Source organism: Simochromis diagramma, unplaced genomic scaffold (assembly GCF_900408965.1).
Source record: "Simochromis diagramma unplaced genomic scaffold, fSimDia1.1 OVJJ01000463.1, whole genome shotgun sequence".
NCBI lineage: Eukaryota > Metazoa > Chordata > Actinopteri > Cichliformes > Cichlidae > Simochromis > Simochromis diagramma.
The window spans coordinates 3,722,312-3,748,930 of record NW_024386941.1 but is presented as its reverse complement, the minus strand read 5'-3'; the positions used below and the strand labels follow the sequence as shown (position 1 = coordinate 3,748,930).

The following is a 26,619-nucleotide window of genomic DNA, read 5'->3' as shown; positions in this document are numbered from 1 at the left end:
GTTACTACACGCGCTACAATTACTCTTACAGAGTCTGTAGTCTGCTTTCAATACTAACAGAATATTTAGTTACCATTGCTCTTATTTAATCGTAAATAATGAATGATTTAGGGTTGCTAAGTTTTGACCTAAATACAGGATATTTAGGGAAAAGCAATGGATATAATTCTTCTGTAGAAATTACTTTAAAATTTTTAAAAAAGTAAACCGGGAAATCTTCCACATTTGCTCTCCACAGGTTTACTTTTTTCATTGAGTCTTTCGATGCAGTTTATTGGTGCTTTTCGGCTGTCAGTCAAATGTGGGAGGTGTCAGCTGACAAATGATACTTCCAGTAAGTCCTCACAAGCTGTATGTACAACAGAGTCAACAGGCTGTACGAGGAGCAGACGGAACGTCTGTAGGACTGGACAAAAACAAAACAGCGGGTCAACACACTGTGACCGCGTACTCGACTTTACTTGAAAGACGTTTTAGAATCATTCTTTTAATCAGCTGATTTTTTTTACATTTATTTTTTAATTTTTTATCGACTTGGGATGTAACTTTCAGTGTTGTTTCCTGCGCCCAAGCGGAGCACTCTTTTCCCGGTCAGTTTTATCTTGCGTTCGCTCACGTCTCCGAGGCGAAGTTGCTGCTTTTGAGGAGCGACAGGTTCGTCACAATTACATGACATTGTAACACTTTTCTCACTCACCTTTCGACCATGGCGGAAGCGCCTCAGCAGCCACACCTGGTGGAAATCGACCCGGATTTTGAACCGCTGTCGCGGCCCCGGTCGTGCACTTGGCCATTGCCCCGGCCGGAGTTTATCAACCCGGGCGACTCCAACACCTCTTCACCAGTCCCATCTGTCAAGCAGGAACCCGCCAACAACACCGAGTTCATCAACAACCTGAGCTTGCTGGAGGAGACCGAGGACTTCACAGAGCAGAAACCCATCATCCTGTGCACTGATTTCCAGTGTCAGGAGAACTGCGTCCACCAGCAAGCTCCACAGCAGCAGCAGCAACATCAGCAGCATCCGCAGCAGCAGCACCCGAACCCGCAACTCCCGCATCAGCAGCAGCAGCAGGTGCCTCTGCTCTCCACCCCGGTCGGCTCGTCGTCCTCAGCGGCCGCGGCCGCCGCTGCTGCCGCTGCCCAGAGGAAGAGCAGCTCCTCCCGGCGAAACGCATGGGGGAATATGTCATATGCAGACCTCATAACCAAAGCTATCGAAAGTTCTCCCGAGAACCGACTAACTCTCTCTCAGATTTATGACTGGATGGTGAAGAGTGTGCCTTATTTCAAGGACAAAGGAGACAGCAACAGCTCTGCAGGATGGAAGGTAACTACTTGTTTTCTTATTCTTAACTGTGTGTGTGTGTGTGTGTGTGCGCGTGTGCGTGCGTGCGGGTGTGTCTGATAAAGCACTTGCTTGTGGTACTTCTTGTATAAAAGGAAAAATAAAAAAGTTATTCAGTGGGAAGTTTTGGTGTGTCTGTGGGTACTTAACAGTGGGTTCACAGGGGCTTCATTGTGCTTTATGCTATGTTTTTATCTCCTGTGGTATCACTGTAATACCCCTCCAGGGATTTCTGGCTTGTCTGTGGTGTTCAATAGTCGGTTTATTGTGACTGTATAATGCATTTGGTCAGGGTTGTTTATTTTTATCATCCATCATCATTTCGAGGGTTATCATCATCTGCAGAGACTTATGCTAATACATGATTTACTCCCTATGTATACTTTCCCCCGGGATTGACAAAAAGCATGCACAAAGAGTTGCGTAGCTGCTATGTGTTAGTCCCATTCATGCTCACATGTCCTCTTCCATTGTTATCCATCCACTTAACGACCGTTTATGTCACCATAACTTTAGGCAGTAATCTGACTTGATGATTTATATGAATATCCTAACTAAACTGAATGTTTCTTGTCCCCAAATTAATGCTTCCCTCAGAAAATGTTTTGAGTTGTGACTTAAAATCATTTAGAAAGATCTACTCTTTCAGTTTTCTTTTTTTTAAAGGCTAAATCGCAGTTTTCCATAACAGAGTGTGTGAGCACTGAATGAAGCTTTATTTATACATCTGTGTTGTAAGGAGATACCAGCATTCATGTGTCCTAGGAACTGTCCCAAACATTACGCAAGAGGGGACTTAAAATTTCTGATGTGGTGTGACAGGCCCTCCCACTGAACACTATTGAAGGGCGTAAACCTCTCTTTGGAGACACATAGTTTCATTGGTGTCTGACAATAAATTAATGACAGCAGGAAATCATATTGAGCCTGTAGCCACACAGTGGCCTCTGTTGTAGTGTTGTAGGCTGTCTGGGCTGCCGATGAAATTTAAAGCTTTTGTTTTTTTGTGTTCCCGTGTCAGCAGGATCCCATGTTTGAGTCATGTGCTGAGAGATGACACATTCAGATCAGTCACAAAGGCTAAAGAGAATTTCTTTTTTTTCCTTTGGTTTGCACTGAATCGGACTTGTAGACAGATATTTTTCCCTAATTAATCATTCACACGCGACCTGCATACTTTTGCCAAAAACTACCACAATAAACTGCCTTCCGCGTATTCATCCATTCATCTGACTTTAGTGTTTGCAGAAAGGATACAAACTCATGTTAGGCTGTCAAGTGTAGTCCTGTGAAGACAAATTAAATGAGAGTGGAAAAACCCCTTCAGTGTAGTGAAATATCCCCCAGTAAACAAAGCAGGCACTGGACAGATGTGTTGCTAGGGTGGTGATATTGTCCCAGAAGCCATTTTTCCCCTTCACTTCTTCTTTGTATGCCTTCATACTCTAAAAGGTTCCAGCTTTGTGCTGCTCTCTGGCTTTGTTGTGATTTGTAGGCAAGGTGCTTTTAACATAAAATGTGTGTTTTTTATCGGTGAGACAACAAATGAAACTTTTGAGTGCAATGTGTCGGTGTGTTTGTGAAAGAGGTTGCTTGTTGATTCCCTCCGTATTTACCATGCTTTTAAGCATGTTTTCCCAGTGAGCAAGGGATGCTAGTCATCCTTAATACTCTGTAGTTTGTTTGTAAAACAAAAATCCGAATGCTGCATTTTTATGGAAATTAAAAGAAATAATCAAGTCAAGAATCTGTAGGCAGTGTGTGGTAAGCTGAAACCTCGAAGCAGAAACACCCACATGGTGTTAGTCATGTTAAGTCTCAGGTTGCAAATTATCAATAAACGCATTTTTTTTTTAAAAAAAAACTGGATGAGCAGACTGGTTACTTGGTTATGTGTGCGTCATTATTAGTACTAGTACTCCAGTGACCATAAAACACACCCTTTTTCTTAGAGCAAAGCACTGTATTGTAATGTCATTATGAAGTTGCGTAGCAGAGACTGGATATGACAAGTGACTGACTGCACCAGAGTCGCAGTGACACAGTCTTAATACGTCCTTGTGACTTCATTAATAAAACTAAACCAAAAAAAATCAACGTTCTCACTTTTATTGCTTCCATTTAGCGTGTGACATTTTTGCGTGTGACTGGCGGCTCAGCCACCGCTTGGGCTCACGGCTTATCCTGCCATGGTGGGGGTGTAAACTGAGTAATACTGTGGGAAAGCAAAGTGCCATTCATGGCTGCGAGGGGAGTTATTCATAAAGCTCTCCTCTCACTTCCACACAGGGGGGCCGTCACACATTGTCTCTCCAAAGCAACCACACTCATGAGGTGGGATAGAGAGAAAGTATCTGTGCCAAAGATGATGATGTTTAAATATAGCGTTTGAGAGTCATGCGTTTTGGGGGGGGGGGGGGTTGTTTATTTTTTAATTTTATTTTTACATAGAATCATCTTTTAATCCACTTAATCGGTATTTATTGTCACTGTTCCCTTTTAAAATGTGCAAAATGTCTTTTTTCTGAGACCAGGCTTTGTGATCTTCAGTCCTGCTATGTATTATCTGCCAATGGGTGAAATGACCTGTTGGAAGTATGAAAATATGTAAATTGTGTGGCAGATGTCATTCCAGAAGGACTGTAGACATACAAACAAAAGCGCTCAAGCTAAATATTGGACTGTAGTTAATCAGAGAACAACTTTGCAGCTGAAACTGTGCCTAGTCTTTAAACAACTGATTCATCACAGGGCAAAACAAATCTGCCCATTGGTTTTAATGAATAATAAATAACCATAAAAAGCTTGAGTCAACCAGTGCACCTGTCTATAATTACGAGTTTTGACAATAGAGCTATATCAGCACAAAAGCTATTAGGGAATAGCTCTAATCGGCCTCGTGTCAGTGGTGCTAAATTGCATTTTTTCTTTTCTGACTACACGAGAGACCAAACACTGATGTTCTCATATGTTAACACTTAAGTGTTAAGCACGAAAGTTTGCATAAAATTTTGAGGCAGAGCTTTTAAGATACTGCTTTGGGTAATATGCCTCATTAGTCGTTGAGCTGTGAAATGCAAGCTATTTGCAAAGTCTCCACACAACTTGTGGCCATTCATTTGAACAAAACGTGGCCATAATTTGGTGCTGAGTTACATTTGTTAACATTTGTAAAGTAGACGTGGCCATCTCGATTAAGTTAGAGTTAGGTGTGTTCAGACCATTCTGTTTCTCTCAGGTAGTCTGTTCCTGTTCCTCCCCCTACCAAAAAGAATAGATTAATCCTGAATGGCTATTGATGTAGCACTTGTATCCTTGGAGAATGACACCAGCAATTGTCGAAACAATGAGAGGCTATATTGGATGAGAGCATATCGATCAACCGGTCAGTCTGATGACTACAGCGCTGCCAAATAACTTTTGATTTTTATCCTTTGAGGTTTCATGATAATATTAAAACACTCAGAATAAGAACATATTCTGCGGCTTGTGGGTTGAAGCACTGGTTGACTAAGTCGTGGACTAAGCTTTTTCATGGCCTCTGACGTAGATAGATCTCAACAACAAAAGCAAAACCCGAGTTCTTTGTTTCTAGGAAGCGTTGACTGCTCAACACCTTAAAATATTAGTTGTAATTTACCTTTGGATCAGTGTCTCAGAACCTGTTAAAGATTATTCCTCAATGTTGCTGATCTTTCAGGTAACGTGGCTCCCCTAAAGTGAACTGGTTGAAGCACGTCTCTATGATTAGAGCTATCTACTCTTAATTGTTTGACGCTGAGCTTGATTCTCAGCGCTGCTGATCCTACACAGTTGGTCGTGTCTGAACTGAGTCATGACAGCCTCCACACTTCTCAGGCCGTCTGTGACAGTGTGAATTTTGAGGACAGTTGTGCCAGGTGGGACCAGCTTGGAGAAGCTCTCAGAGTGGACTGGACATTGGCCCTGGCACAGGATGCCATCCAACAGGAAGACGAACAGATGGCACAAATGATGCATCACCAAACCTCTCTGCAGAACTGCTTATTTTTTTCCTAATATGTCCAGTTCTCCAGCAGACTCCCTAACTTAAAAAAATCATGCTCCTTAAGTCACTATAAGCATAACAATCAGGATTTCATATTGCTGCACGCACACAAACATATGCATGCATTAGGTAGGCAATATTATAAACATTATGTATGCAGACACTTGCATATATGCCAAAAGTCTGTTCTTTTGTGTATTTCTCTACTATAAGTACGTCACTGCAGGATAAATATTTGCTTTTCACTGATGGAGCTGGATGGCTCAGGTACACTTTGATGTCAGTTACCAGATCAGTTTGGCCATGGGTGTTCTCTGTGCTCGATGCTCTCTTGACCTGAAATTCCTCAGCCTACGCTGGTAAACACTCCCACGGGTCTCAAAGCAAACTGTGCCGAAGCAGACAAACACGTAGGTCCGAGCAGATTGTACAGCGAGCGACACGAGGGTCATTACCATGTAAATGCACCTGTTGACTCCAATCCCTCTTACCGTCTTAGTCTTACAGTAAGCAAGGTTAGCACCACATAGCTTGTGTAGTAGTTAAGTAATCAAGGGTCATGGATCCCATGGACCTGTTTAGAGTAAAGAATAATGTAGATTGTGAAACTTCAAATAGCCCAGTTTGACAAAATGAACATTGTCACTTTTGCTTTTATGATCAGAGAAACTTATTCTGTCACAAAATGAACCTCAAAAATATCAAGACAAAAAAGAGACCCTCCATAAACTCTCTGGAACACGTGGAATCATTAACAGTGACACCTGGTTCTCTATACTACTTTTAAATTGTTGACATAAACAACGGCAAAGGATTCAAGAATTCTCTTGGAAAGCTCTACTTCTAGTTATTATCTGATACCTTTGCAAACTTGTATTGGCTAATCTTTAAATTATTAGTTTAATCTCATAAGTAGAATACGTAAATGAAACATAGTGCTGTTGAAAGCACCTGAACAGATCAAGTATATTATGGAGCCTTTCAGTTAAAATTACTTGAGCTTGAACTACAGTGTGATGTAGAATATATGAGATATAACGATATGAATGAAATCTGATATTATCTTGTGTTTCAGCAGTCATGATATGACTGTAGTAAAAACTGCTCTGCACTCAAATTGCTAGTGTGTGTGTGAGTGTGTTTTATTCCAGTATAATATGAGCTCCAGCTCATTGCTAGAAATGGTTTAACCCAAAGCTGGTTTCTTAAAAGAAACGGATTACTGGTCTGAGAAATGTCTTTTGGTTTGCAGTATACAACGCCTTTAAGTTTAATTGATCAGTAATAGGATTTAGAGTCACATTGCACCCTTTTTTAATGGTCTTAACTTTTGCAGATGATGCAGAGGTGAATCAGATTGCTGCTTGCTATCTAAAATGGATTTACCAGGAGTGTGGCTCAAAGAAAGGGAGAAGCTGAGAATTTAGGTATTCTAGCTGAGTGAGCAGAAAGCTGGTGGTGCTTTATCACCAGTCACAGGCGGTTTGTTTCTCTGGGTCTGAATGTGTATTAGTAGGACAGATAGCTGGATAAAACAGCAGTCCTCCTGTGTTTGCTGGTTGGAAACAAGCACACATGCACACACACACACACACACACACACACACACACACACACACACACACACACACACACACACACACACACACACACACACACACACACACACACACACACACACACACACTTCTCACCCCCCTGAGGCAATCAGGGAGTCCAACCTTGGCATTGCCCCAAGACATGAGGGGCAGCTGTGTTTCTCAGGCATAGAGCTGAAGGAGCTCTCCTCACCCTCCTCCCCATTTCCTGACTGCGCCGCCTGCCTCTCCATTCCTGGTTTTCTGCTTCAGCACAAAGCGGGCCACACTTGGTGTTTTGAAGGGTTACTAACTTCCATCTCCCACCCCACTACCCGAGCCCTGCCATGGCAAACCCCCAAGGAGCTAACTGCTTACTGTCTTTAGGGGAAAATTTAAGAAAAGGGAGAGAAAACACAGCAGAGGGACCCAGAATGCTCTAAGTTCAGTCTGGGTGATACTTGTTAGGAGTTGCATAACAAGACATTTACTGGAATCAGGGAGCCGCAGGCCAAAGTCTGGTGCCACTGGTTAGTCAGCGGAACTGTGAGGCACTGTGTTAGAGATATGTGGGACGTTAGTCTACTGTGTGTGCGCACATAACCTGGGCCTCATAATTAAAGCCCTGCTGCTGGCAGATGCGCAGACATGATGGCAGACAGACAGGCTGACACAGGGAACATTCCAGCGCAGGCTTTTATATCTTTTTTTATTGTGGCGTGATACTCTGCCTTTCCTTTTCTCCCCAGCTGATTTTAATCCAGTATCCACTTACGACCGCCTCTCCCCTTCACTTTTTGTATCGCTTAGTGCTTTGAAGTTGTGAATCACCATAGCTGGCGCACCAGGGGTGTTAGAAAGTAGCTGTGAGTATTGATGATTGCTACCTGTTAGTCTTTAACAGTCTCTGCCTAGGACAGCAGTAATTATACCTGTTATCAGTTAACATATCAGTCATTTGACCCTTTAATTGCCCATTTTGTCAATTCAAATTGTCCTCCAAGATTCAAAGGTGACACTGGTGAAACCGAAGACTGTTTAGAATATCTAATTCTGAAAAAGAATGACATTTATCACATTTCAAAGAGGCAGCAAATGTTTGTCCTTTTCGGTTGACGTAAGTAGATCCACTTGTTGAGGTGGTTTTGGCTGTGCGTAGTATAGCAGCGTGATACACATGATGTGATGTAACTGTGCTCATCCTCTCAAACTTGATTGTGCAACAGTGTGAAACTAGTAGTTCCACACATTGTTTCACAATGCCATGTTTTCCTTCTGTCCTGCTCCATATTTGTTTTCTTCTGAGACCCGGCATTAGCATTACCCTCTGTTGTCTTTTATTGTTACTAAGAAACACTTTGTGATACTGAGGGGTCACCAGACTGAAATAACAAGCAATGTGGTGCAACGTTGCTGTCAAATGATTTTTGGATGTTTAAATCTGCACGTGGAGCACGTGTGTTTTTATTTAGGAGTTAAGTCATTCTGTTTCTATCGCATCACATCCTTTTAACCTCACATGAGTATCAACAATTGATCCCACGTGGAGCTTCTCTCTGCATTCACGTCTGTCTGTCTCAGTCCAACAGCCTTTACAGTTTGCTGCTCTCTGTAAAGCAGGAAAAAAAGCAACATTTTTAAGTGCTTGGGGTTGGCAAGATGTTCCAGATGGTCTGGCAAAAACTATGCAGCCAGGAATGAGCCTATAATGAGAAATTTTACTGAAAAACTTGAGAAAAAAGAATCTTTCCTCAATGCATTTTATGACAGTAAGTGCAACTTTTGAATGTGAATCTACACCTACACCGGTTGGAAATGATGTTTTTGTCCTCAGTTAGTGACGTAGCCAGGACCACAACTGGTAACTTATTGCTAAGTTACTTACAGAGCCTTTATCTCGCTGGAAAGGAAACTGGAAAACCCCATAAAGTGCCCCTTTCATGTCGTGATTTCAAACAAATCATGCCAAATGTGTACACGGCTGTTTCCACCGCCTCAGACACTGGCATGACAGAGCTCCGCAGCACTCCTGCCAGAGTTTTGTTTTGTCAGTTCTTTTTCTGGCTGAGGACCAGATCATTCAGGAGAGAGATCACTCAGTGATTGTAGTGTCCAGTAACTGTGAGTAAGTAGAAGTGATATACAAAAGATACCAGTAAATACTAGAGCTTCATTCAGCCTTACAGAGGAGTGGCGCCCACGCAGGTTGCTTTACGCTAGAGTTGAAAATGTGAAGTTGACATCCAGTGTCGTTGTCAGGTAAACAGTCATTTAGGATGAGTCAGAATGTTTTGTTTTTAAGATTATGGGTTTGGTAGTAGCAAGACAAAACCACGTGATCTTTTTTTTCCCTCTTCTTTTCACAACTTCTCACCAGTCAGGAAAATTGAAAAAAATCCTCTGTGGGGTTACCATTAAGACCTCAGCATTGTTTTATGGTGTGAGAAGAGGAACTGTGGTATGGATTAAAAAAAATTTCACCGTAGAAATAAGAAGTGAAAACCCACGGTGCTTCTTCACACTTGCAAATTTCGCATCCCGTCCGTTTCTCATAGCTTATATATGAGTGTGAACTAGCTACAGACACACAAGGAGTGAACAGAGCAACACTTTAATGGGAAGGCTCACTGCTGAGGGCCCCAAACCACAGGCATTACCCAGACCCACATTGTTGTGCAATTCCTGCCCTGAAGCGATTATGCACGGTGCCTGTCAGGCTGGACTGGTATTATCACACCATCACACATCCATTTTGGCTTTCTGTCACATACATGAACACTCGTTGGAACTGTACAGCTGGCTGACATGGGTGGAAATTAAAATCTACACTAAAATCAGAAGTGCTGTTATGACTGTACATCTGAAGGCAGGTTTCCCGCTTCTTTGTCATAGGAACATGGGTTATTTCAAGGCCAAAGAGCACAAACCTATAACTGAACTGCCTTTGGGAGTGTTCCCTTTAGATTTGCATTGGTGTTGCAACATTGTTGCACTTTTGTCTGTTTTGTATAGAAAGGCCTTTGTCTGATCAAGTGCTTATGGGTGCAGTGGGTAGGGCAGTGGTTACTTGACCTTAACTGGAACTGGATTAAAACCTGAAATGTACCAACCAAACCCTACCAAAGAAGGATATCAGTTTGTCATTGTTGGCTTATGTGAGAGGTGCAAAATGCGTTTCTCCTGTAACTGCCTGTATAAATGGCACGTCGTACGTCTGCTCAAAATAAACATCAGTGTTTTTTGCTTTTTTTTGGTGGAGGTGAATAGTGCTGTACAGTCTGTGGGTAACATCTCTGCCTCCTAGTGCGGCTCAGCTTTCAGGGTTGCTGTGTTGGATTCTGGGAAATTTTGCCGTGTAAGTCGGGCCAATTTGATGTGTAATGACATGTCGACACATTCTGCTGTCAGTGATTCATTCATACTGTGGTTGATGTGATTGACAAGCAAGATTTCATTGAAAAGAAAATGGTCTGTTTACAACACCGGCATTTGTTAGCAATTCAGAAGCGTTTTTGTTGTTTTAAAGAGGGAGCCGTTGGGAAAATGGTGGGAAATGTTACGATGCTCTATGAATCAAAAGAGAGAATCCTTTCTTTGTCGTCTTTCACCATCGAGCTGCTTTCGTGATATTTTGCGCTGTACTAATATTGACGCTTTAATACTAATTGTTTGGCATACATGTCTTAGGCAGTTATTAATTTCCCCATCACTCTAAAAAGTCTGAATTGCACAATCTGCTTTGTGCAAACATTAGACTCTCAGAAAAAGTGATTAATGTATTGTTGCATAAACTTAAAGTAATAAAAGGCAGCAATGATATTATGTCAGCTGGCTGCCGTAACTATGGAAAAATAATGTTTTTTTCTAGAAACTCTTATCTCTGCTAACCTTCCTTTTTAAGAGGTGCAAACTTCAGCCTCAGACTGACAGGAAGTGGGTGGTTTGAAAGCACTACAAGGTATGCAACACGGATAGTGATGTCATCAGGAGAGGAAGCAACGCTGAGAATGACGCCAGATTCAGTGGCTTCTTCCTCTTCCAGCGTTTCCTTCATTTTTCTCCTTTCTTCCGCACTGCTCAGTGCTTGGAAGTGAGTCGGTGTTATTGCTGCAAACACAAACTTTTTACATGTTCTTTTCAAATAGTTAAATGTCGTGGTTTGTTGTGGTTTAGACTTAATATAATAATAGACACAGTATAAATGTTGACTTGCCCTGACCTGTACCGATGCCAGCTTTTTAATGATCGCCATGACTGAGTCCAGTCTAAGCTGACTTAATGTCATACTTGCCATCTCTCGCTGTACTTAACAGTGTGGGACACATCAGTCTAGTTTCACTTTATACCTCATGAGAAAACAGAGCCCTTCGCAAACTCTCGTTCTTTAACTCTATCTGTGGTTACCTCTGCTGTCTTCACAATGCTTTTATATAGCATAAGAAGACGCTGATATTGAAAGTATACAGTGCGTGTCTTTTAGTGGTCTCTCTGGTTTAATTTTCAGAAAAGATGGAAATAACTTTTAAGATAACCATGAAAATATTTGGCTGCTTTGGTGTCTTCTTAAAGTTGCATTGTTACAGTTTTTGCATTCCTGCTCCATTTGCATACTGTATGTGTTTATATGTTTTTTTCATATGTGTCACTGTAATTTCCTTTTTAAAGTGAGTCCATTAAAACCCACTTTGTGACAAAAAGAATAACTGTTCCAGCGCATCTTTTAAGGTTTTTTTTTAGCAATTTCCTTTCTCTGAAAACAGTCACTCGTGAATCACGCCAATTTTAGAACTAGAAAACAGGTAAGTGCATTACAGATGTACAGAGTCTGATTGATGTGCATATTGTTTTGTTTTGTTTTAGATTTTGTGTATAAAGCTAAAACAAGAAAAGCTATCAGGACCTGCGTTTTTCACCGTTAAACTGTGATCAGTTAAAAACATGTTAACGAACTGTAGCCAGCTATGTGTTCGGTACAGCAACTACATTTTCTCGACGATGGAAAGAGATCTAAGAAAAAGTTGAAAAGACCGCTACTGTGACTTTAGTTTCAGCCTAAGATGGTAGCAGTGATTTCCCACAGTAACAGTGCTGACATTATGCTCTCTTTTGCACTCTTGAAGTGTTAACCTCCAAGTGATGTCCTTTAATTTTGGTGACATTTTTAGTGCGTAACAGGAATCTCCCTGCTGCTTCAGAAGGTTACTTTTGAGAGGAGACAGTGTGGGCGGTCATTTTTTTTCTCAGATTTTCTGCTGATGTTTGAATTTTAGCAGATGTAGCTTTTTTTTTTTTTTTTTTTTTCTTCTTCCACATATTGCTAAATCTTCTGAGCGGAGACTCCAGTCCAATGTATTTGTATGCAGCCATTTTCTTAAAGACATCTTAGAAATGTATCAGTGCTTTACAGTCTGATTATGCACCACTAAGGAGACCTGTGGTAATGAGAAATCCTCTCAACTATGTCACTGACTTGAGATTTTCCACTGGAAGCCATAAAATAGCTTTGGGATATCCCTGTGTTTGCTAGTTTGAACTGGGGTAAGAAGCATATAAATATAACCCCCAAAACACTTCCCCCACCCCCTGTCAATCCAGTGGTGGGCCAGGCCCATGGAGGCAGGTCACCAAACAGGCACCCAGCAGTGGTCCACACACTGCATCTTTATCCAGGCAGAGCAGGCAGCAGCCCAGCCCAGTAGTTGTGCCGATCAGAGGCAAAAAATATCCTCGCTCCACAGACACTGCTTTGTGCATTTACAGACTCGCATTGTGTTGCACATAGCAACACATGCACATATTTTAGCATGGTAAGCTTAGCCAGCACAACCTAGTCCCTGTCTATACACATGAGCAGCATGCTGCACAAGCCCGAGTCAAGAAATTAACGAGCACAAGAGAGAGCACAACATGTAAACAGAAAGCTGCCATTGCTCTTTTTGCTGCGTCATTATTTTCGAAGTGTCTTATGCCCATAAATGTCACCTAGACCCCCATCAAGTGTTGCTGCCGAGATTTATGTTGGATTTCTGCATCCTTTGAAATAATGGAATTGAGACTGTGCTCGTTCGATTGTTTGAGTATGTAGTTTAAAGTTTGGTCACTCACTCGCATATTCCGCAAAGTTTTCTTTGGAGTAATTTGTCCAAATATGAGGCCTGTCCAAAGTAGAGGAAATGATAGATGATATGTTATTCTCTCACCAAGCTTTGTGTGTTTGGCTCCTTAATGAGAGCAAATCCTAAGTGGGGAACTGCTTCTTAAATGTGCAGTAAGAGTTTTATCCACCATTGTGATCCTGTTGGAAAAGCCTACCTGGATAAGGCTCCGCTCTTTCCTTTTTCCTCTTGTTTTGTGCAGTCAGACAGGAAAGTTGTGATTAGGAAGTTGTGGCTCTTGAACCCACTGTTTTCTCCAGCTGGTCCCTTGCTTTTGTACCTACCAGGGTCTCATTTTGCGGTGTTTTGCATATAAACCAGAAGAATCAGTATCAGGACTGGCCAGCGCTTCCTGTGCGGATACAATGCAGCAGGAAGTTCACTAATAGCCACTCTGCCACTCATCTCACTCGCCACTTGTCTCACACTATCAGACGGTGATGAAAGATCCTCGAGTGTCAGTAGCTTTGCTGTTTCTGCCCCTATGCACAAAACCACTCACAGACTATTTATCATTTGTCTGCAGCGTCTGAGATCGATCAACCTTCAACTTAACCAATCACCATCCACTCAGGCTTCCAAGCTCTGTATATGTATGTGTGTGTGTGTGTGTGTGTCTGGGCAAAGGGGGGTGGTTGCATTAAGATTGCTCGCAGAGGATTGAGAAAAGGCGATCCTGCCAAAAGGCCGTCAGTAAATACATTTGCAGACAGATTTTCTCCTGCGTGACTCGCGTTTTCTGCCTTTCCTTCTCCACTTTACGACATTCATATAAGTCAGCATCTGACAATGACCATTTTGAAGAGGTACTTTCCTGGAAGACATAGAGTGCTACTTGGACTCATAGAACTCTAAAGTGAATTTGAGGAGCTGCACACTGAGTGCTCTGTCTATTGGCCTTCTCACTCAGCTCTCTTTGCCAAATTGATTTATTGAAAGTTGACGTCAACGGGTGAGCAAGGGACTGTTCTTGCTGCAACATGAGTCTGCGATCAGCTGTGGCAAGTAGCATGCATGCATGATGTCCCTGGGGAGCAAGTGAAAAGGACAAGGGAGGAATAGAAGACTAGGAAGGGGGTAGGATGTTGGGAGAGGGCAAAAAAGAAGCTATTTCTAGCTAGAACCTTATCCTGAGGTCAATTTCCATTTTTAATCTGAGACTCTTTTTTAACTGAATTGTGGCAAGATAGATTTCCCTTTATATCGCTAGCAACAGTAACACGTTTGTGCTTTCCTTAGCCAGTTTGACCTAAGGTGTTGTGCCGTGCCACTTGCTGCTATGCAAAATAAATGGCAACAATCATTTCCTTTTCCTTAGAATATGTTTTTTTTTTTTTTTTTTAAAGATGCTATAAATAATGAACCCAGTTCTAAGGCTTTACATTTCCTGTGCCCTGCTTTTTATTTCCACTGCCTTTTATAATCATCGCTTTATTGACTTTAGTAAATAGGTCAGTGATTATCACTGGTCAATTCAATATTGGTGCTGAAGATAACATATCAAACTGCAAATACATGAAGTCATCACGGTCTGGTCAGATTGCTCTGCAAATGTGGCAATGTGAGTTTGTATTGGTTTATTGTTGCATATGTGTGTAAGACGGAGACAAACAAATTCATTGTAAGTAGCTTGACAATTTGGGCAAAAATATTATCATATTTTTATCATCTTGATGTAAAGAATGGTCTTAATATGCATATAATAGCTGGAATGAAACTCATTCACTATGTTTGTTAGACCTTAAATGAGAAGACTTAAGAAGGAGCCTCCAAAATTTTAGGTTCAAGGAGTAATAGCTGACTTGGTTTAGAACTAAATCCTAAATGAATCCAATGGTGTAAACTATTCAGCACCTTAACAGAGCACCAAAACAACCACAAAGTATTACATACAACTAAATGTCTTGATAATATGCAAAGACATAGATAATGAGCTATGAGCCCAATTCTTAGGAGAGACGTGGCTGAAAAGAAAGATACAAGCATTCAATGCTGCTAAGGGGGTCATTTTGGGGACTGCAGGTTTTCTTTCTTGTACTCATGGGATGGTAACATCCCCCTTTGGAATGGTGGGAAAAATTATCTTGCGGCAGATATTGCTCTAGTGTTTATAGTTTTAGAAATCGAAACTATTTCCAGATGCTGCGAGACCACTCTTTACCACAGATACTGATGTCTGACTCTCCATTTTCATTTTGTTCCGTCTCCATGCTCTAGTTTGACTGTGAGGATAAGGTTGAGCAACCCAAAATGAGCATTTATCGGTTTGATGATTGGCCCCTGCAGTGAAAAGTCTAGTCCTCTGTTCACAGGCCTCCTGCTCAGCAAGGTGAGCTATAGCAACCCAGTTTTTAAACACTTAAAAGTATTTTTCAATGATAATGATCAAGATCACTTAATTGCATAATACTAGATGGGACAAAATATAACCTTAGTAATTTATTTTCTGATATTTTAACAGTTAAAAAAAAAGTGATTGTGAAGATGTAAAATCTTTGCATTGTTTGGAAATTTGTGACAATGTTTGAGATACTTTTGGAAAAGCCTTTTGTAGGGAATGTGGCTTTTATATGCACATAAGGAAACACTGATCAGTTACAACTAGAGTAGAAATCTCCCCAGGTATTAGATGCCACCCCACCCATCCAAAGACAAAACCAAAACAAGAAAACCCAGAAACAAAACAAAAAAACAAAACAAGTGAGTCAGACTCTGGACGAAAGAGTGCTAAGTGTGTCTGACACAGAGTGGAGAAAGTTATCGCAAGTATATATTTAGATGACTTCATCGCAGCAAGCGAGAGTTCATTCGGCTTGTTGACCCATCACCTCACCTAGAGCTGTGTTCTCAACCCCATCCTGTTGTTAAGCGGGCAGACATGCTAAGCTGGTGTTAGGCTAATAGCTGGTTTACACATTTTCTGTCTTGACCATATTTCTCGCCCTTTGCCAGACTCAGCACAAGGCTCCAGACGTGACCCAGCTGCAGCTTTTAGGGCTACTTATCTTGGTGGTTTGAAATTGTGCGCATACTCTATAGGTTGTCGTCTCACGCACAGGTGCAGACATTACACATACAATAGGTAGTTACAGTGAAGAGCTCCTCTTAAGGCTGAAAATTGCGTAACGAAAGGTGAAAATGCACGGTAAGGACAGCACCGTTTCTCTAATGAGTTCAGTGGAAATAGTGCATGGAAACCACATTTTCACTTTCATGTGTTCCGTATCTCTGGTAAATGTGTGTGAAGCTATAGCTGCTGGCGTGTGAGATCATAGATGCTGCACGCTTTCAGTCAGTGAGGTGGGAGCAATGTTGCACTTTATACGTGTAGCTATATGGCCTTTGCAGCTGAGGTTTCACTTGCGGGTTTACATTATTCAAAGCAGCACTGCATGTAGGTGGTGTTGCGCTCTTCTGGGGATTTTTTTCATTAGACAAGTTGACATTTGAACGACTCGGAGAGCTTCCAGCACCTTGGTCAATCTGAAACACCTGTGTGGCACTGTGTCTAGATTTTTGCAGGTACTTGGCTGCAGTTTGCAAGTAGAAGGAGAGGTAAGCAAGCAGGCTGAGAATAGGATAGGTAGGCAACAAAAGAGCAGAAATGGAAACAAGATAAAGAGGGGAGAGAATACTGGAAAAGAAGAGATGAAAGGAGTAGGAAAGAGCAGACAAGGCGAGAGGAAGAGGACATTGAGGACAGAAGCAAAGAGAGGGTGATGTACCGAACAGTGTGGCCTTTCAGTAGTGCTGCCAGAGAAGGAGTTTTTAAATCAGCACAGTTTGTTCTTTACTGATCCAAGCCCACTCTGTCACACAGCTCCTCTTTCTGCATTTCTCAACAGCCTACATTCAAAACACATTCTCCTGGACTCAAACCGCCCAGACAGCCACGCTGCAGCCTCTTGCCGAGTCGTGACGTATTCAGTCATGTAATTCAGTTTCAGCAGTCGCACGACAACGTGAACTTTGCTTTCGTCTAATGACTGTGGTGTGACATCAGACATCAGGGATTATCGCCTGTTGTCAAACATAAACTCTTTTGGCAGCGGGTTTCGGGGAGGCGATTTTTGCGGTGTCCACTTGGCTCACGACTTCGCATTCCATGCCTTTTTCTCTGCTTACTGACCGCCATGTTTCCTGTGAGACAGGAAGTCAGCTCTGCTTCCTGTCACAGTCCTCTTTCATGTGGTCACTTCCTTGTGTTTTGCCAGTACGGCTGTGCTGTGTTGACCGTGAATGGAGGTGGTGCTCCTCACGGCGAGCTCGGGAACAACGGAGAGAAGGCTACAGTGTGTGCGCGCATGTGTATTTCAGTCAACATTTATTATGATTACTCACCGCAAAGAAGATTTCCGCTCTCGTTAACTGTATATTAATTTCAAGCACATGTTAATGTGTTAGTATTGTAAGTGCAGATGGTGGGGTTTTTTGTGTGTGTGTGTGGCAAGAAACGGAATGTTCTGCTTTTGAAATGACAAAGTGTTATTGTCAAATTTTCATGCAACATAAGATAGGACCGTCCTCCAGCGACAGTAATCAAGAGTTCACTTCTGCGAAATTATGGGTTTTGTAACCTTGCTGAGGAATGTTGATTGTGATGGCTGCCTGGCTGGGAATCCTGCCTTTACTGTTTCCTAAGAGATACTAACAAGTTGGCTGTGATTACAATTGAACTTTGCACACAGTGATTAGCTGGAATGTTTAGATTCCTGTGTACTGCAGCCAGAGATAAACCAGTGTCGCATTCAGTCAGAGGACCCCACAGCCACCCCTCCCCTACACACACACATGGACACACACACCTAAAAAAAAACGCATACTTTTAATTAAAAAGATATTAACAGGAAAGAAATAATACTTGCCTGGTCTTAAAGAAGAAAGGCTTCATAATTATGAGAGCAAAGGGATTTCCATTTGTACATCTGCATTTCTGTCTTAGTGGATCACTGTGTGCGTGTCTGTTTGTTCCCAATAGCGTGTGTTTAAAACCAATATATCACTGGTTGCAGCGGAGTGAGCTACAAAATCAAAACCATACTGTGCTGCTGTTTGTCCTACTGCCATTCCACTAAAAACATGAGCTGGCACTCTCTCGCACACACACTCGCGCACACACACAAACACAGTGTGAGACGAGGCTTTTCCACTGGCCCCACCAGACGCACTCAGCCACACTCCCCACACGGCACACCAAGTTCTGCCGAGTTCTGGCATTTCCCATCAGAGCAGCTTTTATGACCCTTTGCTGGTACTCCCTGCCTTGCATCAATATTTTTAAACTGGGTTTTAAAATGTTTTGGATTATTACACCCCGCGTTCTAACCGTGACATTTGACAAAGCAGAAACCTGGGTCACTAAAGTAAGAGACTTTAGCTGTGACTTTCTACTTTCTGTCACCGGGATGATATAGGGCTGCAACAGGACATCCCGGCGTCGATGCACACATTGCGTTCATTCCTTGTCCCAGCAGAGCTGAAATCAGCAGCACTCGTCGCAGTCATGGGAAAGAGAGGCTCATGACCAGACTTTACTCCTTGAGTTTTGTCATAGCTACCGATGTGCAGGAGGGGGAGAAAAGCATTTACTTGGAGAATCACGGAAGGGCTGTCACGTACCTCAGATCGTGCAAACTAAACCACAACTATTGGCTGGAGCAGTTGGGTCATTTGATTCAGAGGTAATTACATTTATTGTGAAGCACCAGTGTTCATGCAGGCCCTCATGTGCCCTACAGGCTCAAGTCTTCCAGTGAGGAGGGGAAAGAAGGAAAAGTACGACATGGAACAGAAGATGTTGAAGGAAAATAAAGGACAGGGAAATAAAATATGGCGTGTTTTTTCTGAAGTTATCTGTTTTCCAATTAACATATCCCGCAACATTTATGTTATTTAAAAAAGAATCACTTCATAATGAAGCGAGTCCAGCTGTGATGGGGGAATCATACTTGTCCTGTGACTAATGTATTTTATGGCTCTAATGGTTTGAGAAAATAATCAAATTATGACTTTGCAATTTCATGAGGATGAACTCAGTCAGGGCTTCAGAGGTTGACCCGTATTACCATCTCAGCGTTTGATCATTCTTTTTGTTTCAGTCTTGCAAGCATCTCAGCTTTCGCCAAAATGACCACAAACCTTTAGTCTTTGAACCTTTTAACAACAGATAAAGACTATTGTGTGTTTCCTGCACTGTCTAAATATACATGAAAATTGGTCAAATTAGCCGGCTGACACTTGAAAAAGTGTCACATGCTTACACTTATCATTTTTACATGTGACTATGCTCAATTGCAATCCAATAGGTGATGCTGAGGCTGTAGAAAGCAAAGGACAGGTACCACTGAAACAATAGTAAGCAGGTACTACATGCTGCTTTGCAACAGGGATCATTGATAGTGATAGTCTGCTGAAAGAAACCAGTAATAGTAGCAAAGCAGATGAAAATGCATGAAATGATAAACCTAAAATAAGCAACTGTGTAGATTGACAATGAGAAGACTGAAATACTGCAAATCCTCTAGACTGTATCAATATTTAGTCCTGCAGTCATCACCCCAGAGATCTTTAATAACTGGAATACTTTTAAAATATTAGCCAGAACTTAATTTAGACCCCGAGTTCCTCCAAGGGTTACCAGTCAGATCTGTAGTGCACTTTAATTACAGAAAAGCAACAATATGAGTCGTTTGTTTGTTTGTTTGTTTCATATCATTGTAAACTAAATGCTATGAAATCACATGTGCACTTTTTCAGTATTTCTCCAACAGATAAATTTCAATGCCGAGAAAGTCCTGTATCTCTTATTTTAAAGAAATAAAAATCACTAGCAATAAAAACTGTGTAATAGATTATACTGGTTGTAGATTTTAGTGTCCAGACTCCAAAGGGATGGTAGAAATGAGGAGAAGCGGAGGTGAAGGCAGAGCAGAGGGCAGACTGTGAACCAGATGTGAAGCGGTGACTCACAGCAGGAACAGCCTTGATGACGTTAGACACCATGCATGCTAAGCCGTGTGTGTGTGCCGGGAGTTTTAGCTTTTCTTCCAAAACAACAAGCTTTACGCATGCACAGTAATGTCTGGACAAGGCTCATTACTTCATGTTAAGACCTGGACAGAAAATGATGCAGAGCCTAGAGACTATAAATTATCATCTGAGGTTAAATGGTCACTTCAGTGACAGTTTAGGCTGATGTAGAGTTTTAAAATCATTACGGGCTGAACAGCAAATTAACTCTGTGATGTTGAAGAGCCAAGCGTCCCAGTGCACTTCCAATAAAGCAGGGGCGACGTGCTGTCTTACTCTCTGCGCTGTGCTTAGCAGACATTTGTTCAATATTCTCGCTCTTTTGTTTGCTCTGTTTTAACAACGCTTCACTAGCTTCCTGCACAAAAATTAGTTTTTCCACTGGTGGTGTCACTAAGCAACGTTAGAGCGCAGCACAAGTGTGTCTGTAAGGAGGAAAGATTAGTCTATTTCCTCCCTTTGATTTTGAACTGGTTTAAACAAGACACATAGTTAGGAGGAATGTGGTATAATAGCGTTTTACAATAGGCCCTTCTGTTTTTGTGAGGGAAAGCCCACACCTACAGTAAATTTGGAGAAAAGAGTGTCTGCAGTTTAATCCCCGCTCTGTTTAGGATATTGCTCATGGAGTAAACTTACTGACATCTATTGTCTGTTTGCTTGTGCACATGTGTTTTTTGAATAGCGAGCGGCATTAGATTGTTGAGTGACATTAAAATCTCCGCTTTCTCCTCATAAGTCGGCTGTAAAGCTGAGCATGTTTTTACAAAGGACCACCTGTACAGATGGATTTGCACTTGTATGATGAATCAGATCTGAGGTGTTGTCGGAAAAGGGCATGCTGCAACCCTCTGTTTGTCCGCTGCTCACCCAGCTTTTCTCTTTCTCCCTCTGCTCCAGAACTCCATTAGACACAACCTGTCCCTCCACAGCCGCTTTGTTCGAGTGCAGAATGAGGGGACGGGCAAGAGCTCATGGTGGATGCTAAACCCGGAGGGCGGGAAGAGCGGCAAGTCCCCGCGACGCAGGGCAGCCTCCATGGACAACAACAGCAAGTTCACCAAGAGCAGAGGAAGAGCAGCAAAGAAAAAGGTAACTCATGCTTGCGAGGTCAGAAAGAATTCTTTATTGATTTACATACTGATTTTATTGATTTTTTTTTCAATACTTGTTTACTCACTGTGTATGCAATGTGTACAGTACCTTGAGATAATGTGTTAATCTGCCATAGTTTAAATAAAGGTTAATTGAAGCTGATTAACATGAAAAAAAATATGCTATTGATTGAAAAGTAAAGTCACATTCTTCATGTCTTTAACTTTGTTCTTATATTACAATATATGGACAGTGACAGCTTAGTAATAGTCAGCCCTGTGTTCAATGGTTTCTGCCTCACTTACAAACTTAAACTGACGTCTCTGGCATGCATAATATTACTGGTTCACTGACAGTCTTCCTGTCTCCCCTCAGCTGTCCCTGCAGGGCGGCCCTGATGGAGGTGCAGACAGCCCAGGCTCCTACTCCAAGTGGCCTGGCAGCCCCAACTCCCACAGCAATGATGACTATGATGCATGGAACAGCTTCAGGCCTCGGACCAGCTCCAACGCCAGCACTCTTAGCGGTCGCCTCTCGCCCTTTGTGCCTGAGGATGACCTTGGAGAGGCAGACGTGCATATGGGCTACCCCGGAGCCCCCGGGGCCAAGATGACAGGCACGCTGCCCAGTCTCACAGAGATGACAGGCTCTCTGGGACACAGTTCTGAGAATGTCATGGAGAACCTCCTGGACAACCTGAACTTGCTCTCTCCAAATAACTCTCAGGTTGGAGGAGGGGCGACAACCCCTGGCTCCTCCCAGTCCTCCCCTTCTCCAATGATGCAGCCAAGCCCTGGGTACCCCTCTTACAGCTCGCCCAGCATGGCTTCCCAGTCTCAGCAGGAATACCACAAGTGTGTGTATGGCCAAGCAGGAATGAACAGCCTGTCATCTATGCCACTGCAGACACTGTCAGAGAATAAATCCAGCTTCGGGCCCAGTATGAGCCAGTACTGCAGCACCGCAGGGCTTCTGAAGGAACTGTTGACATCAGATACGGACCAACACGGAGAGCTAATGCCATCAGTGGACACTGTTGTGTCTCAGTCCAGCGGAGGCTGTATGCTGCCACCATACAACAGCAGCCAGCATGCGGCCAAACTCATGGGAGGAGGAAGCAGTCATCCACATGGTCTCCCTCACACTCATCCCCACAATGTGCACAGCCCAGCCTCAGCCACATCATCGGCTATGAATGGCCGTTTGCTCATGTCCTTGAACTACAGCGGGGGCGCCGCACGTTTACCGACAGCCAAAAGCCAGATGCAGATGCCTTACGACCTCTCTGCCCACCTCGGCGGGGGAGGCATGCCCGGCGGCTTCTGTCCTCTTAACACCAACAGATACGGTCGACCGGGATTGTCAGCACCCTCGCATCAAGAAAAACTGCCCAGTGACCTGGATGACATGTCCATTGAGAAGTTTGAGTTTGACATGGAGACAGTCCTCCATGACACTCTAATGGACGGGGACTCATTGGACTTCAACTTTGAGCCAGTGGTGACCCAACAAGGTTTCCCACATGGGGTGAAGACCACCACGCATAGCTGGGTATCAGGTTAGAGACTGTGATTCACAAAAAAGTTCTTTCTACTTAAATTCCCGTTGCTGACATGGTCACAATCAGAACTGACATCGGACTAAAAATGTATCTGAAGATACATTCCTCATCTGGACATAACCTGCAGTCACTGTTCCACCATCATTTCTGTTTCAAAAAATACTTCTCAGATCACTGCAGCAGACTTGACCGGTCCTGATCTGCTGAGGACAAATGACCACCAGAGTTCTTGAAGGTGACGTCAGGATTATTTTCTGAAATAAGTCAGTACAAACTAAGTGCCAAACGTTTTGCCTTAACATATGAGCCAAACTGAAACACACGTCTCTGGTTTACTATACAGTAGTTGTAATCTTTGCAGACAATACTGCCAACTACAGTACCATCTCATCATGGTCATCTGCAGAAGCAGCAGCAGAGCAGTCTGTTTAAGAACTTAAACTCACACCAAGCTGTTTACTGTGTCACATCAATCAAGATTTTTGTAATGGTGATCGATTACTGCTGCGGAGAAATCAAAGAAGGTAATCTGGCGAATGGGTTATGTTGACAGACATGATTTAAAACAAGAAAAAAAAAAGAGAGATCTTTCTCAACGGATCCTTGAGTGATGTTACATAAAAACTTACTTCTTGAATGTAGATATTGTAATCATACAGTTTGTGAAATCATTTCTTGTCATGTATTTTTCACAATTGTAAATAGTGTTTACAGAATGGAAGCAAAAATCGAGGCAGCAGAAATGAGCCCCACAGAGAAAACTGGATCAGACTCTTTTTCAACCGTGCTAAGTGGACAGATCTGCGCTTGAGATCAATCGGGCTGTAAAATGAAAACGCGCGTTTTGATTTCTTGTAAATACATTAAGAATGTCTATTAAAAATGATGCAGTTAGATGTTTACTAGATTCAGCATAAATTATTTGTGGTTAATAGAGATTTATGCTGGTGCATAACCTGCACTCAGACATGAGAATTGTTCTGGGTCATTCGTCACTCTGAACCTTAATACCACAGGGGCCTATTTATTGTGCCTAACAAAGTAAATTTAGACTGCAGGCTTGAAGGGTTTTATATTGTAAAATGTCTACGGTCCATACGATACTCAAATCCAGCAGTCTTGAAGAACGGTGAACTCTTTCTTGTCAGTTTCCTACTTTGACTTTTCTTTAGAAGTCGGGAAGAAATAAGTGACTGTAAATTGTTATTGTTATGGTTTCCTGAACACTTTTCGGCGCTGTGAATGTTACGAGGTCAAGACGGTTTGGATAAAAGATATTCTCAGCGCTACTGTTGTTTTCACACCAAGGCTGCATAACACCTGCAGAAGATGCCGCCAGTAACCAGCCTGTGCCCTGCTCAGTTTCACAACTTTTTTTGTATTTTCTTCTGTGTCTTAAAAGGTTACTGTGACTGATTTAGATAGCACAGCGTCCAAAAGAGCCCTCTCATGCTGTCAGTAGGAACAGCCTTACTGCTTTCACTGCCCCTCCTACCTCTACATATCATCGTGTCCTTCTAAACATTTGATATTATGGTATCACGTGACTTGATAGCGCAAATTATCATTTCCGTAACAGGTCTGTTTTAAATTATTGTTCGTTTTCCAAGCAAACTGCCACTAAGTGTTACGTGTCTGATTCTTTATCTCAGCTTGTATATTTGCATTTTCAAACGGTCGTTTCCCAGTCGTTGCTGTTCTAGCGACAAACTTTTCAGCCCGTCAGTGACTTTTATTAAGCAGAATCAAAAGTAATACTCAAGATTATATCTGTAAACATAATTGGTTCTCATAAAATTGACTGGTTAGGTGGCAGAGAGACAAAGGCAAAAACTGAAAGTCACCTATTTACATTAGTCTTGATGTTATGATGGAGAAACCGCACACAGCAGCAGGCGATCCTGTGTCGCTAATGAATTTACCTTCAGCCACAAGTGAAGGTTCTTGAATTAGTTTTAAGTTTTCTCTGGTTGAAATGAGAACCTGCAAACTCCAAACCAGCAAATGATCCGACTCCAGTGACGTAGATTTTTTTCTTTTCTTTTTTGAAGCCAGGGAGTAAGCAAGTTTATGTAGAGTCAAATTAAATGCTTAACATTTCAAAAGGCGAAGGAGCCAATATAGAAGCTGCTTTTGGGCTTTATTGCCAGGTGTTGCCTTTTCTTATCCAAACATGCCATAATGTACTATAGCCAAATTTGCCTTTGAAGTCAAAGTGATATATTTAGCATTTTTATCATGTTATATGTTCAGAACTATATATATATATATATATATATAAACATATATATATTTGTGCCGGTCACTCAAGTCAGGATAAACTGTAATGAATCCACATAGGTTCACTCTAAAAGTTAAAGAGTTGTACTAAGTAAATTATATCTTTACATTTTTAAATGATTTAATCTATGCATTGTATTCTTTAATTTTATGTTGCTATTGTTCTATTTTCCTTTTCTTTGAACTTTTAACAGAGATATTTTATTGTAACATAGTGCTGTGAGATGTTATGGTGTTGTCAAGACTCTATGTTTCAGATAGTCTATGGGGAAAAAAATGAAGTTTATTTAGAAAATAGAAAATGCAGTGATTGATATGCTAAGCTTTTGTAAACTGACAATGTTGTTTTTATTGTATTCAGCTACAGTTTTTAGAAAATGGCATCAAAAAGCAAATTAATGAAAAAAAAAATGTCAAAGATTTATCGCATTTTTAAAATGAAACACACAATATTTATTCATTAGAGAAGTCCTGCTCAAAATGCAGATCCTGGACCAATTCAGATATTGCACTTTCACTTGTATATTTAATAACTAAGGGCTCCTCGTAACAAGAGGAAGAGTTCCTATTACATATTTTAAATGAAAATCTGTTACATTTACCTTGAGCAGGTATACAGGAATAAATTGGAATTGTGCTGTGTGATATGCAATCAATACAAATATGTAACATGTTCAATATTAATGTATTAAAACCTAAATAAATGTACTTATGTGTAAAGGATGTGTCATATTTGTCATTCGTCAATATATATATTCATATAAGAGAGTCTTCATGCAACTCTTTACAGTCCCACGAAAAACAACGTACACCCCATTATTCAGACGCTTTTAGACGCTTTACCGGTTTCTCAGATCACTGTGGGGGGATTTTGGACCACTCTTCTTCACAACATTACTTCAGTTCATTGAGGTTTGCAGGCATTTGTTTATGCACAGCTCTCCTGAGGACTTGGTGCAGCGCTTCAGTCGGGTTGAGGTCTGACCCAATTTCGGCCAAGCTTTAGATGTTGGAGGGATGGCCTCACATTTGACTCAAGAATACTTAGACTATTTCATGGTCGACTCGATGACTGCACCATGCCTAGGTTCACTAGGGGGACCAAATCGTCACCCCATCCACTACTGTGTCTAAAATTTGTTTGTTCTGATAACATGGTGCTGTGCATTATGGCCACACATCTCTGCTTTGGTTGTTCCATCGTTCCAAAAGTGTTGTGGTTTGTTCAGATGCAACGTTGCAAAGCTTTCTCCTTGTAACCCTTGCAAACAAGCCATACTTATTCAGGCATTTTCAAAACGTGGCGTCATGAACATTACCATGATGACTCAGCCTTACGGATGCTGAGATGTAGCTCTTAAGTATTTTGGAAATTCTTGGAGCATTACATTGTCTGATTGTAAATTTGATAGGATGTCTGCTCCTGGGAAGATTGTGGCATTGTGTTAAAACACATTTGAATTCAAACGTCTGCTTTTATAGAGAAGTTCTAGATGATACAAGCTGCCATTGCAATTGCTATGGAAACACTTCATTTTTTACAGGAC

The 26,619-nt window shown here is 41.8% G+C and overlaps 1 protein-coding gene across 1 annotated transcript; it reads left to right on the top strand.

Moving 5' to 3' along the window:
* Positions 1–344: 344 nt before the first annotated feature.
* Positions 345–25,792, top strand: foxo1a (forkhead box O1 a). The gene is made up of 3 exons (XM_040037758.1): positions 345–1,330; positions 21,037–21,228; positions 21,607–25,792. Exons 1-3 carry the CDS (start codon positions 707–709, stop codon positions 22,792–22,794), a joined length of 2,004 nt encoding a protein of 667 aa, XP_039893692.1. The 5' UTR covers positions 345–706; the 3' UTR covers positions 22,795–25,792.
* Positions 25,793–26,619: the final 827 nt, after the last annotated feature.

Excerpts from the sequence above, each read along its gene's own strand:
- foxo1a (XM_040037758.1), top strand. The coding sequence starts at position 707 with ATGGCGGAAGCGCCTCAGCAGCCACACCTGGTGGAAATCGACCCGGAT. Across the intron at positions 1,331-21,036 it reads ACAGCTCTGCAGGATGGAAG|AACTCCATTAGACACAACCT; the intron begins GTAACTACTTGT and ends CCTCTGCTCCAG. Across the intron at positions 21,229-21,606 it reads GAAGAGCAGCAAAGAAAAAG|CTGTCCCTGCAGGGCGGCCC; the intron begins GTAACTCATGCT and ends GTCTCCCCTCAG.